General features: G+C 39.1%; 1 protein-coding gene across 1 annotated transcript in view; it reads right to left on the bottom strand.

The window, feature by feature from the left end:
- The window catches only part of VWA8 (von Willebrand factor A domain containing 8), a 369,324-nt gene that overhangs the window by 287,123 nt on the left and 68,583 nt on the right, over positions 1–13,618 (bottom strand). Inside the window, exons 6-10 of the mRNA XM_030882155.2 lie at positions 9,272–9,436; positions 8,629–8,678; positions 7,813–7,921; positions 5,722–5,826; positions 2,142–2,273 (exon numbers count right to left, since the gene is read on the bottom strand). Of these exons, the coding sequence (XP_030738015.2) occupies positions 2,142–2,273; positions 5,722–5,826; positions 7,813–7,921; positions 8,629–8,678; positions 9,272–9,436 (561 nt within the window). The remainder of the gene's footprint in view (positions 1–2,141; positions 2,274–5,721; positions 5,827–7,812; positions 7,922–8,628; positions 8,679–9,271; positions 9,437–13,618) is intronic.

Here is a 13,618-nt window from a genome sequence, read left to right as displayed (position 1 = left end):
TGCACATGTTTTTCTCAAAATAATAGTTAAATGAAAGCATACAACTGCCATTTGAAAGCCCCTACTAATTTCCTGCTCAATTCAATTCTATACTGTTTTTGATATTTCAATAGAGCAACAATTATTTTCTCATTCACAAATCTGATAATCGTTTTCATCAAACTTCCAAATCAATCATCCCTCTAAAATTAAAGCCCTATGCTGTCAGACATTTTCATATGAATCAAGTAATTTTCATACTATTTATAACTTATAATAACAATGTCACTGCTTGAGAATGAAGGTTTTTGCCCAAATTTCAGTTATAAGTACAGAATTTAAAATCAGTCTACTGGGACCCTCCAAAATCACCAAAGATCTCCTGATTTTTAAACTGTCCACAAATCTTTTTCCACTCTTATTTTAGTTTGCCACTCAGAAGCATCTGTTCTTAAAATCTCCCATCCTTCACACCTACTTCCTTTTATTTCCTATCTCTTCCTTATTAAAGTCTCCTGGATTTCCATGCCCTGCTGGGGACTCTGGACTTGATCATACTGTAGGCAAGACAAACCCTAAAGAATTACAAGTTTGGAAGTGACAAGATCAGATTTGTTTTTAAGAAAACAAATGGTGGTAACACAGAAGGCTAACTTGAAGGGCCGGGAGGCAATGATGTTAGAAAGCCATTACCAAAGGGAAGCAAATAATGAAAGCTCGTTCACATCTCATGTCCCTGGACATTCTGTTCAAACCGCCTGAAATGTCCTATCACCTTTCCACTCCTGGGCCACTGGGAAACTCCTGTGTCATAAGGCTTAGCTCAAGCCCCATCTCCTCTCTGAAACTTTCTCTACTCCTTCTCCTGACTCCTGGTGTTACTTCCGTCTCTACATCTCCGTAGCCATTCCAATGCAGTTCTTACTCATCTGCCTCTATCCTAGACCATCAGCTGTGAGGTCACTCATCTGAAGGAGACAGAAGAGTGTCGTGTGGAGTGTGCTGTCTAGAAGGCCCAGCTGTGCCATTTGGTAGCTGGTGACCATGGGTGAATTGATTACCCTCTTCACATCTGTTTTCTAATCTATAAAATGGAGATAATAAAAGTTATCTCTGGGGTTATTGGGGGATTTAAATGGCATAATATATGTGAAGAGAAAAATACAGTAACTAGTACACTGCAGGCACTGAGTGGATTTTAATACAGAGCCTGGCTCATGGTAGACATAATCAATGTTTCGTTTGATGATTGAGTAAATACAGTGACCTGAATAAGTATTACTAATATCACGTTCAAACAAACAAAAAAGCCTATCATGAATGCTTGCTCTGTCATAACATAAGAAGGCAAGCATTTATTCTTTCCTACATTCACTTACAATCTAATTGTCAGCATTTTTCAGGCTGTGTTTCCTAGTGTTAGCTTCCTATCACATCTTAGGGTTCTTAGGACCCTCAAGGGAAGGGTTAGAAAAAGGGAGGCAGAGCAAGCAGTTGGAGCTCTATGAGCAAATATCGTTCCCCTCCTCTAAAAACTGTTCAACTACAACAGCTCATCTTTTAACTGTTTCATGTAGCTGACAAAGATTTTATTTGAAAGGAGCATTCCTTAGTTGTTAAAATATGTTTGAAAACAGGGCCTTCCCTGGTGGCACAGTGGTTGAGAGTCCACCTGCCTATGCAGGGGACACAGGTTCATGCCCCGGTCCGGGAAGATCCCACATGCCGCGGAGCGGCTGGGCCCGTGAGCCATGGCCGCTGAGCCTGCGCGTCCGGAGCCTGTGCTCCGCAACTGGAGAAGCCACAAAAGCGAGAGGCCCGCGTACCGCCAAAAAAAAAAAAAAAAAAAAAGTGTTAAAACAATGACTATTTCTTACCAAGGACTCAGAACACAAAATGCTTTCATTAATAAACACTTTATTTGATTTTCCCAGAGGCTGACTTTGGTTTTTGATGAAAAGCTATCCCTATGTTTCTCCTGAACTTTTCCAGTTTACAAACATATGTGACTCTGGATATATAGATATACAGATACACGTATATAGATGTGATGCTATGGAACCAAAGAATACTTATAAGGGAATCATAAACCCAATTTAGGTCATAAAAATGGACAGAACAAGGCACATCTTAGAAAGTACAAACCTTGATTCATTCATTACCTTAATGGTCACCTCTTTTTCTGCAATCCGGATGGTCACAGAAGCTTGGAAGACATGGTTTTCAGTCATCTTCTCCACTCTCACAACCTCTTCAGGAAGCAGAGAGCTTCTTGAATCTTGGAGTTCAAAGCGCTGTAAAATTACCAGAAAGACATGTAATTTACTTTTTATTTTAGTATTAATGTTGGATATCTGGAAGGTTCCATCTTAATTAGAACTGAAACCCACTCTATGTTATAAAAATAAAGGTAAAAAAATTAATGAGAATTTTTTCCCCTATTTTTACAGATACCACTCATTCTACTTAAGCTAATTACTAAGGTGATATGAAAATAGTCCCTAAAATTTACTAAATGCCAAGAAATGGAATCACTGAGTTTCTGATCTGGTAGAAGTTTGCAGCCTACAATGCTTGATGATCGAAGGTTCCAGTTTCCTAGAAAAGGATGATGAGACTCTTGAAAACATGCTAAAGGAAATTAAAATAAGGCCTATATCAGTTGATTTCTTAAATCAACTGAAGTTAATAGCTGCCTGGACACCAGTCTGCTGATTGCTTGTGTGGTTAGTTCAACTGATTACAATAAAGTATAACAATCAATCTTCCACAGTATCTGGCACAGTGCCTTCTACAGTGTAGGTTCTCAATATTTGTCAAACTGGATTTAAAAGGCCCAGACCATTGATTCTTTCTCCATGTAGACCAATGATCAATGTTCTAACACTAGGTTACACCCCCTAATCCCAGCTCGTTATATAAAAAATGCACACAGAGAACACAAATAAGTATATGAAAAATGAGGATGCTAATTGAAAATTAATTAAATCCTATGCCCTACTAATAGCAGCATGTTCACTATGAAGAGCTTAACTCATTTTTAGTATTAAACAGGCAGAAATTATTCTCCCCAAATCCTACAATACTTTTAGAACATTATCACTATAGTGAAAGACTTGAAACTCAATGAAAGAACAGATTACTGCTTATTCAACAGAATGACTCAACTCTAGAAAATATATTTTGGGGAAGAAAATTATTTTCAACTTCAACACTGTAAACATAACAGCCCAGATCATGTTTTCATTGCTGTGTCTTAAGTACTCAAGACTCATTCCTCTTCCCAAGCCTAAGAAAAATTGTTTATTTGTGCTACCATAAAAAACATAAGTTTTATACTTTGCACAATTTATATATGCAAATTCCCATGGTGTCACACAATGTGGTAGGAATTGCTTCCATGCTGTAGACAAATAACAATCATTGACACCATAATTTCATGCCAAAAAAAAAAAAAAAAAAAGGGTACACTGTATTTCAAGGAGGTTCAATTTGGAAAGGAAGCCTTAGCAAAGTAATTAAATTCACTGGAATTTAGAACTTAGACCCATTAAATTCTAAGAAAATATATATATGAGCTTAAAGGGTATGTTTTCACTCCAGCCAGAGTAATGTCAGTTTAACTTGATATAGGGTTAACGTCAGAGCATTTATATTACAGAAATGAACACTAATGCCTTGAACCACACTTGCTGTACTGGTTATGTCCTTATAAATAATTCAAACTAAAATATTTCAGTAGAATAAAAATAGTAGGTTAGAATACACTAAAATAGGAAAAGAACTCAAGTTGCAAGGTGAGTTACCATGTGTTGGCATAGGGAATTTAAAGACTCTTAATCAAAAAGGAAATTGAGGAGTAAAACAGATATATAATTCTTCACAAAATTAAGGCAAGAAAAGACAATCACTTTTTCTTCTCTTACATAAGTAACAAAATTCCCCTTTTTCCTTTTTTTTTAAAAACTCTACAATCAGATTTGAAATAATTCCTGTTTGTAATATGGATCCTCAATCAGTGCTCTATGTTCCCCTTAATGATAAAGGTCAAAATAAAGGCCAAACAAAATGAAGCAGTACTGACTACTTTCTTTGGAAAACTCAACTCTTTAAAGGTATTCTATAACTTTATATAATTTGTATGACTAATTTTGAAATTAGAGACCAGAAACGCATCAAAGTGTTTTCTTAGTAAAAATGAAGACCTTTGTTCATAACGGACTTATCTAGACACTGAATGCCTTCTCCTGGTTGTGTCACAAAACTTTACATTGCTTCATTTTATCAGAACTCTGACATTTTCTTCTACCCTATGTACCCTTGTTCCCAAGGCAGTGGACTTTGTGCTGATGGGCATCTATGGAGCTCATCTGTAATCGCAGCCTCTTTTCTTAAACACTAAGTACTCTATTTCAATGACCAATGTCAAAGTAGCTCAGATGTTAATTAAATCAAAGATGAGTTCTAGTTCTGTTTTTCAGAGCCTGGAATGAATCTTAGAGTGAACTATACAGTCAGACTGGTAGTTTCCTAACTCCTTGAGCATAGGAATTAATCTCCCCATTTCCAAATGGTTCTTCATTACCTCCCTAACACCCTTCCACCTTCTCCTTTTTCCCCTCCCTCTCCCTCACCCCTTCTCACACACACAGCAAATCCCTTTCTTCCCTTTCATCAGTGGCTGCTATTTCACCGTCCCTAGCCCTGCTTCTATTCTTTGCTGTCTCTTCTACTTTCCTTTGCCTCTTTATTGACCATTACTTTCCCCTTGCTTCTTTATGCTTTTCTTTTAGATTCTGCCCCTAACTATACTTTTTAGCATTTATGAGGAACGGCTTTTTGTTAGTTTTATTTTGTTATTATTATGATTGACATCACCAATCAATGAAAATACTGTTTCTTGGGTTGGCTGATATATGAAATAAAATCCCACGGAAGTAACTAGAATCTATTGTTCCACTCTCCGGAGCCCTTCTCACTATTATCAGCTGCATAGAGTACTTCTGTACTCCCAAACACCCTGTGTACTCATGGGGATAAGGGAGAAACTAACACCATTCCATATGTCAAATTCTGGCCTCCAGAAAATGAAGGGCCTACACACAAGACCACAACAGCTTAGTGTTCACATTCTACCTACTCCTTAGAAGTCTATACACCTTGACCCAAACTGTGTAAGAAAAACAAAAACAGTCTTTCATAAAAAGGAATTATTTGGGGTGAGTCAATGACTCTCTCTCGCCAAGGGTCCGCTTGAAGTGGCTCCCACTGGCCAAAACCTGGGATAATTTTAGCATCAAAATAAATGACGATAGTAATCAATTATAACCCACTGAATAAAATAGGGATCCATAAGTGCATATTGATATAAATGAATAAATTAATACACGGAGGAGAAGAAAAAGCTCTTCCTTAGTGTAGAATGCCTACTAATAAATGCAGAAGGAATGTTTACGCCCCATTACTGACATGACAATGCCTCCACAGGTGGAAAAGAAGAGAAGACAAGGGCAAGAAAGAAAGATGGAGAAAGAAAAGTAGGAAAGAAGGGTAAGAGAGAGATGAGAAGAAGGGACAAGAAGAGAAAATGGGAAAGGTAAGGAAAGAAAGTGAAGCAGACACATACTTTTTTTTTTTAACATTGCTATTGGAGTATAGTTGCTCTACAATGGTGTGTTAGTTTCTGCTTTGTAACAAAGTGAATCAGCTATACACATACATATATCCCCATCAGATACTTACTTTTAAAACAACTTCCACAGCCATCTTCCCTTCATGTCCTAGTAAAACAGTGTATGGGTAAAGCCACCGGATTGCACGTTCGATGGACATCATAGGAAAGGAATCCTATTTAGGAGGAAAAATACGTAGGAATGAAGAACACCTAAAATAATCACAGAAAATTTAACCAAAATGTACATATGACATTGAAATTGCATTATAAACAATACCCAATAAGTTTCTCCTGTTTCCCAGAAGTCTACAAAGGCAAATATTCATTGTTTCCTCTTCTTGTTCCACACCCTTTGCCTTGGTAAACTCACCCACTCTCATCTTTCAGCTGCCGTGTATGTGTTGATGGCTCCCATGTCTCTGTCTCCAGTCCTGACCTTTTTCTTGAGCTCTAGACCTAAACTCTCAATTGCCCATTAGATGTGACTATACGGATGTCCCATAGACTCCCATTCAGCATGTCTGAACACACTTCCCTATCCTACTCATTCCAAAGTACCTTCTCTTTTTCCTCTACTCCTAATCTGAGTTAATCTCATCCACATACTCCTAGCTTCACTGTTATAACTACAAAGTTAGAAAGTGTTCATTATCCTCAAATCCTTCCCCCCAAATTGCTTTCCCAATTCGGTTTATCCTACCTTAAAAAGTCTACTAACAAGGACAACTAGGGAAATTTCAATATGGACTGTTTATTAGATGACATTACAGAATTATTGTTAACAGGCTGAGGGGTGTGATAACGGTGTTCTGGTTACGTAGAAGAATGTTCTAATTCTTAGAAGTTGCATACTGAAGTACTTAAGAATACTGACTACAATTTACTTTCAGAATTGTTTAGAAAAAAATGAGAAAGTGCAAACAAAAGTGGCAACATGTTAAAAGTTGGTGATTCTAGTTAAAGGGATTATGGATTTATGTTTTGCTATTTTTGAACTTCTTCTTAGATCTGAGAATTGTCAAAGTAAAAAGTTCCAAGGAAAAAACAAAAAGAATGAAAAGTAGAAGATGTGATAAATAGGAGGAAAAATGCTGTTCCAGATGTATAGAACAGCGTAAACAATACCTGGGAAGCCTAACACCCTGACCCAGGAAACGTAAAATAAAAAGCAACAAGAGATTAAAAATAAGTCTCTTGTCTAAGTGGTGTCACTACTACCTTGGATTATGCTTTCCTTAGCAGAGTCTCCTACCTGTTCCCTGTGCATCCACGCTCCCCCCACCTCACCTCGCTGCCAGCAGAGGTGTCTTCCTCCAACATATATCTGATTGCCACACATCCCATCTACTTAATAATGTCTAATGGGCCACTTCTTCCACACCAGAAAATACAGACAACTTCACTCACCATGCAAAACACTTCACAATAAGGTCCTATTGTGGTACACATGCTTGCTCCAGTGATACAATTTATTATCATGCTCCGAAAAACACACCAGGCCCTTTTGTGATTTAACACCTTTGGCCCATGCTGTTCCCTCTGCCTAGGGAACACTCCAGACACTACTGTCATGACCTTCGTGAAACTGTGGTGGACAACGTCTGTTTTCCACCAAATCCCCTCACCCATTTTCCTCCTTCATGTGCCTCCCAGCTTTCCCTTCCAACAGCCAGCTGCTGCAGGTCTTTCCAAGAAAACTGCCCTTGAGCTCCTGAAGCCAGCTTGGCTCCCAGAATGGGAGAGCAGCTAGTGCCTGGGAATGTGTGCCCCCTGGGACAATTACTAACCAGTGAGACTGATGGTGCTAAGTGTGAAAGTCCCAGTTCCCCTGCCTCAGGTTGGGGCGAGTCTGAGGCATGACTTACACTGCTGCAGACCTCTGCATGATCAGGTAGAAGTCCTCCTTCCCTCTGTGGAACTTTCACCTGAGCTGCATGTCTACCTTCCCCTGTCCAAGGCTGTAAGCTCTTTAAGGACTCAGAATACATCACTGGTCTCTGCACAGTTTCCTGGGCTGCACAGCAAATTAATCTCAGGCCTTGCAATATTTATAGAGGAGTATAACAAGGCAAAGGGAAATGATTAATCTCCAAGGGTTAACTTTTAAGTTTTCTTTGCCACATTTGGGTACACCAGTCATTAATTTATTTTATACATACCAGGATTTGAACTGCAGCTGGTAAACTATCTAAAGGAAAATCTGGAAGTCCAAGAGCAGAAGATTCTTGGGAACAGAGAGTGGTGGCAAAGGATAAGAGTTGAGAAATTCTAGGGGAAAACAAGAAGTGATACTAAATTTTATTCTAATAGTTATAATACATAAAATCTGTTAAATATAAAATAGCTGGGCCAATTTAATTAATTGAAAAAGTTGACATCCACTATTTAATTCTTAGGGAATAGTTCCATATTATAATATTCCATTTCAAACTCAAGCTGATTAGGTTCACAGATGTATTTCTTAAATCTGTCCCAATATGTGAGGTTTTTCATAACCTGGCCCAAAACTACTCTGCCAGTGTCACCTCCCACCTTTCTCATCTAAATCCAAACTCCAGCCTCCGGGAGCTTTTCATAGACCCAAGAATAAGGCATATATTCTCATGACATGCTTTAAAAACTTTTTCTTAGAATTCCTTAATTCCATTCTCTATCAGTCAAAAGCCTACTCATTCTTTAGGACCCATCTCAAATGTCCCTTATAAAGTCTCAACCACAACATCCCCCAATACTCTGAAATTATGACCCTTGCCACACTGTTAAAGTAAGGTATTTATACACATATCTGTAAACTCTACTAGATCTTGAGTTTCTTGTATCAAAGACCATGTCTTATTAACTTTATCATTAGCTAGTTCCATAGCTACTGAAAAATTCTTCAAACAGTTGTTGAATGAATGAATGAATCAGTGGATCAATGAATGGGCAAAACAAATTCAATGTTAAGTGTCCATATATATATCTGAAATACTTACTTCTCAGCAGAAACATTGGCTCCAACTGAATACAACAGTTTAAGTTGGTCCTAAAATAACATAAAACATATCAAATTGATTAATAAGGAATGTAACAGATTAAATGCAAATGTTTGACAGACATAATTCAACCTTTTAATTAAGCAGACACTATGTAATTAATAGCAAAAAATCATTTCTTGATACATGTCATTTCTAAAAGAAGAGTTGGTCTTTTAAAAAAATCTTTCAGACAAATAATACCACAATAACTTTTCTTTCTAGTTTCCAGAGATTTTCTTTACCTTTGTATCCATTTTTCTTTCCATCAACTACTGAGGGGGACATCTACAAACACAGTAACGTTTTTATAGTAACTGAATTTATTATAAACAGGAAAACTATTTAAAAAATAAATTATCCTTAAGGGAAGAGGGGCAAGATAGAAGAGGGGATTAAGAGATATAAGCTACTATGTATAAAATAAGCTACAAGCACAGGGAATGTAGCCAATATTTTAGAATAACTTTAAATGAAGTATAATCTATGAAAATATCGAATCACTATGTTGAACACCTGAAACTAATATTGTAAATCAACTATACTTCAATTAAAAATAAATAAAAATCTAAAAATAAAATAAATTATCCTTGTTCCTACTTACCTGGAAGGGTAGATAATAAATATCTCTGGCTTGAAATCGAGATCGGAGCGGGGGATCTAATGGATTCCCAGAGTACCTAGGTACTGGCAAGCCCAAGGCGATCACTCGGAAATCTTCACTAACTCGGACAATCTTCCAAGCATCCAATTCTGTTTTGGTATGATTCTAAAAGAGTAAGAAATCAAAAATTACAGCATAATGATAGAGATCACAACTGCAAGAGTCAGGCTAAGGAATTTATGTCCTGACTGCTGGGTAAACTGTATTGGAGAACGCTCTTGAAGCCAAACTGTCAAGGAAGGGAGCAAAGTGGAATCAGGAACAGGATACCAGGGAAGGCTCACAGAATGAAGACTGGTGTTTGAAAGGAGAATCATCCAGGAACAAAGGCGATGTGGGTCAGATCTCTAAACCCTAGTCAATAACACAAAGGAACAGTCGGAAGAGCAAGGAAAATAAACTGGTTCAAGCTAGAAAATGGTAGTTCTAGAGGAGTAGACCACCAGCAGAGCAGAGACTGCCCAGGGACCTTCAATAAATAACTATGTTTATGGATATATTTCTACCAAGGTATATTAATAATAATAAGTAACATTCTTTGAAAACTTAATACATGATAAGCACTTTCCATGAATTTTTCTCATTTAATTTTCACCACAATCCAAATAGACATTTAATTCCTTTTCATGGATGAATAAACTGACATTCAAAGGAGTTGCATAACTTGCCCACATTCCTGCAACTACTATATGGTGGCGCTGAGACCGGAAACAGCGTAGATTTCGGAGTCACAAATCCTGGCTCTAGTGCTTGGTGCACATTCTAGCTAAGTGACCAAAAACTTGTTATCATACCCTCTGAGCCTCAATTTTCTTATCTATAAAGTGGAAATAATACCACCGATATTACTATGGCTGTTACGAAAGTTAAATGTGATCATGCATGTGAAAATGAAAGTATCTGGTCCACAGCAGTCACCTGTTAAATGTCATACCTTCCTTCTCTGCCTGACCCTTCCAATGTCTCTTCACTGTTCTTCAGCCTTTGAAGAGCCCCCCAGTCCCTTGCTGTTGTCCTCTTTATACCCTCTTATATCACGCCATCTAAAGACTTCATTGCACTTATTCATTAATTCAGCAAATAGTCATTGAGCATCTACCATGTGCCAGGCATTGTTCTAAAGTTTGAGATAACAACAATGACAAAATTCCTGGCCTAGTGAAAGTATGATCTAGTAGAGGGAGGCAGACAATGAGCTACAAACATAAGTAAATAAATCATGTGGGATATCAGAAGACTCTGTGGAAAAATATAGAGCAGAATAAAGGAGTATGGGGGCAGAGGGCACATTGAAGTATTTAATAAAAGGGTGAGGGCGGGCTTCATTGGTAATACAGGCAGACCTCGGAGATACTGCAGGTTCGGTTTCAGACCACCACAATAAAACACATATCGCAATAAAGTGAGTCACAAAAATTGTTTGGTTTTCCAGTTCGTACAAAAGTTACGTTTACACTACACTGTAGTCTATGAAGTATGCAGTAGTGTTATGTCTAAAAAATGCACATACCTTAATTAAAAAATATTTTATTGCTAAAAAATGCTAACCGTCTTCTGAGCCTTCAGTGAACAGCCAGCTTTGCGCTGGCAGAGGATCTTGCCTCGGTGTTGGTGGCTGCTGACTGATGAGGATGGTGGCTGCTGAAGGCTGGGATGGCCATGGCAGTTCCCTAAAATAAGGCCACAGTGAAGCTCGCTGCATCAAGTGACTCTCTGTAGCAGACACTTCTGTTTGATAGTATTTGACCTACAGTAGAACTTCCTTCAAAATTGGAGTCAATCCGGGCTTCCCTGGTGGCACAGTGGTTGAGAGTCCGCCTGCCGATGCAGGGGACACGGGTTCGTGCCCCGGTCCGGGAAGATCCCACATGCCGTGGAGTGGCTGGGCCCGTGAGCCATGGCTGCTGAGCCCGCGCGTCCGGAGCCTGTGCTCCGCAACGGGAGAGGCCACAACAGTGAGAGGCCCGCGTACCGCAAAAAAAAAAAAAGAGTCAATCCTCTCGAACCCTGCTTCTGCTTTATCAACTAAGTTTATGTTCTGAATTCTAAATCATATGTTGTCATTTTAACAACCTTCACAGCATCTTCATCAGGAGCAGATTCCAACTCAAGAAACCATTTTCTTTGCTCATCCATAGCAAACAGCTCCTCATCTGTTAAAGTTTTATCCTGAGATTGCAGCAGTTCAGTCACATCTTTAGGCTCCACTTCTAATTCTAGTTTTCTTGCTATTTCTGTCACCTCTGCAGTTACCTCCTCCACTGAACTCTTGAACGTCTCTAAGTCATCTATGAGAGTTGGAGTCAACTTCTTCCAAACTCCTGTTAACGTTGATATTTTGATCTCTTCCTATGAATCATAAATGCCCTTAATGGCATCTACAGTAGCAAATCCTTTCCAGAAGGTTTTCGATTTAGTTTGCCCAGATATGTCAGAGGAATTACTATGGCAGCTATACCCTTACAAAATGTATTGCTTAAATAATAAGACTTGAAAGTCGAAATTACTCCTTGATCCATGGACTGCAGAATGAATGTTGTGTTAGTAGGCATGAAAACAACGTGAATTTCATCGTACATCTCCATCAGAGCTCTTGGGTGACCAGACGCATTGTCAATGAACAGTAATATTTTGAAAGGAATTTTTTTTTCTGAGCAGTAGGTCTCAACAGTGAGCTTAACAATAAACCATGCTGTAAACAGATGTGCTGTCATCCAGGCTTTGTTGTTCCATTTATAGAGCACAGGCAGAGTAGATGTAACATAATTCTTAAAGGCCCTAGGATTTTCAGAATGGTAAATAAACATTAGCTTCAACTTAAAGTCACCAGCTGCATTAGCCCCAGCAAGAGAGTCAGCCTGTCCTTTGAAGCTCTGAAGACAGACATCGACTTCTCTCCAGCTATGAAAGTCCTAGATGGCATCTTCTTCCAATGAAAGGCTGTTTCATCTACACAGAATCTCTGATGTTTGGTGTAGCCACCTCCATGAATTATCTCAGCTAAATCTTATGGATAACTTGCTACAGCTTCTACATAAGCACTCGCTGCTTCACTTTGCAGTTTTATGTTATGGACACAGCTTCTTTCCTTAAACCTCATGAACCAACCTCTGCTAACTCCAAATTTTTCTTCTGCAGTTTCCTCACCTCTCTCAGCCTTCAAAGAATTGAAGAGAGTTAGGACCTTCCTCTGGATTAGGCTTTGGCTTAAGAGAATGTTGTGGCTGGTGTGATCTTCTATCCAGACCCCTAAAATTTTCTTCAGCAATAAGGCTGTTTCTCTTTCTTACCATTTGTGTGTTCACGGAGTAACACTTTTACTTTCCTGCATGAACTTTTCCTTTGCATTCACAACTTGGCTAACTGGCGCAAGAGGCCAAGCTTTTGGCCTGTCTCAGCTTTCAACATGCCTTCCTCATTAAGCTTAATCACTTCTAGCTTTTTTTTTTGTTTTGTTTGTTTGTTTGTTTGTTTTTGCGGTACACGGGCCTCTCACTGTTGTGGCCTCTCCCGTTGCGGAGCACAGGCTCCAGACGCGCAGGCCCAGCGGCCATGGCTCACGGGCCCAGCCACTCCGCGGCATGTGGGATCTTCCCGGACCAGGGCACGAACCCGTGTCCCCTGCATCAGCAGGCGGACTCTCAACCACTGCGCCACCAGGGTAGCCCCACTTCTAGCTTTTGATGTAAAGTGAGAGACAAGTGACTTATCCTTTCACTTGAACACTTAGAGGCCACTGTAGGATTATTAATTGCCCTAATTTCAATATTGTTGTGTCTCAGGGAATAGGGAGGCCCAAGAAGAGGGACACAGGGTGGGGAACGAACAGCTGATCAGTGGAGCCGTCAGAACACACATTTATTGATGAAGTTCACCATCTTACCTGGGTGTGGTTCGAGGAGCCCCCAAACAACTGCAACAGTAACGTCAAAGATCAGTGATCACTGATCACCATAACAAATATAATAACAATGAAAAAGTTTGAAATATTGTTACAATTACCAAAATGCAACACAGAGACATGAAGTAAGCAAATGCTGTTAGAAAAATGGCGCCCATCGATTTGCTTGATGCAGGGTTGCCACAAACCTTCAATTCGTAAATAACGCCATATCTGCAAAGCACACTAGAGCCAAGTGCAATGTGACAAGGTATGCCTGTATTACATTTGAGCAAAGACTTGAAAGGGATAGAGGAATGAGCCAGGCAGATATCTGGGAGAAAACCATTCCAGAAGAGCAAAGTGCCCGTGCAAAGCACTGATAAGATAGGATAATGCATATCCAG

The sequence above is a fragment of the Globicephala melas genome, chromosome 18, assembly GCF_963455315.2.
Source record: "Globicephala melas chromosome 18, mGloMel1.2, whole genome shotgun sequence".
Lineage (NCBI taxonomy): Eukaryota > Metazoa > Chordata > Mammalia > Artiodactyla > Delphinidae > Globicephala > Globicephala melas.
This window is presented reverse-complemented; position numbering and strand designations above follow the sequence as displayed.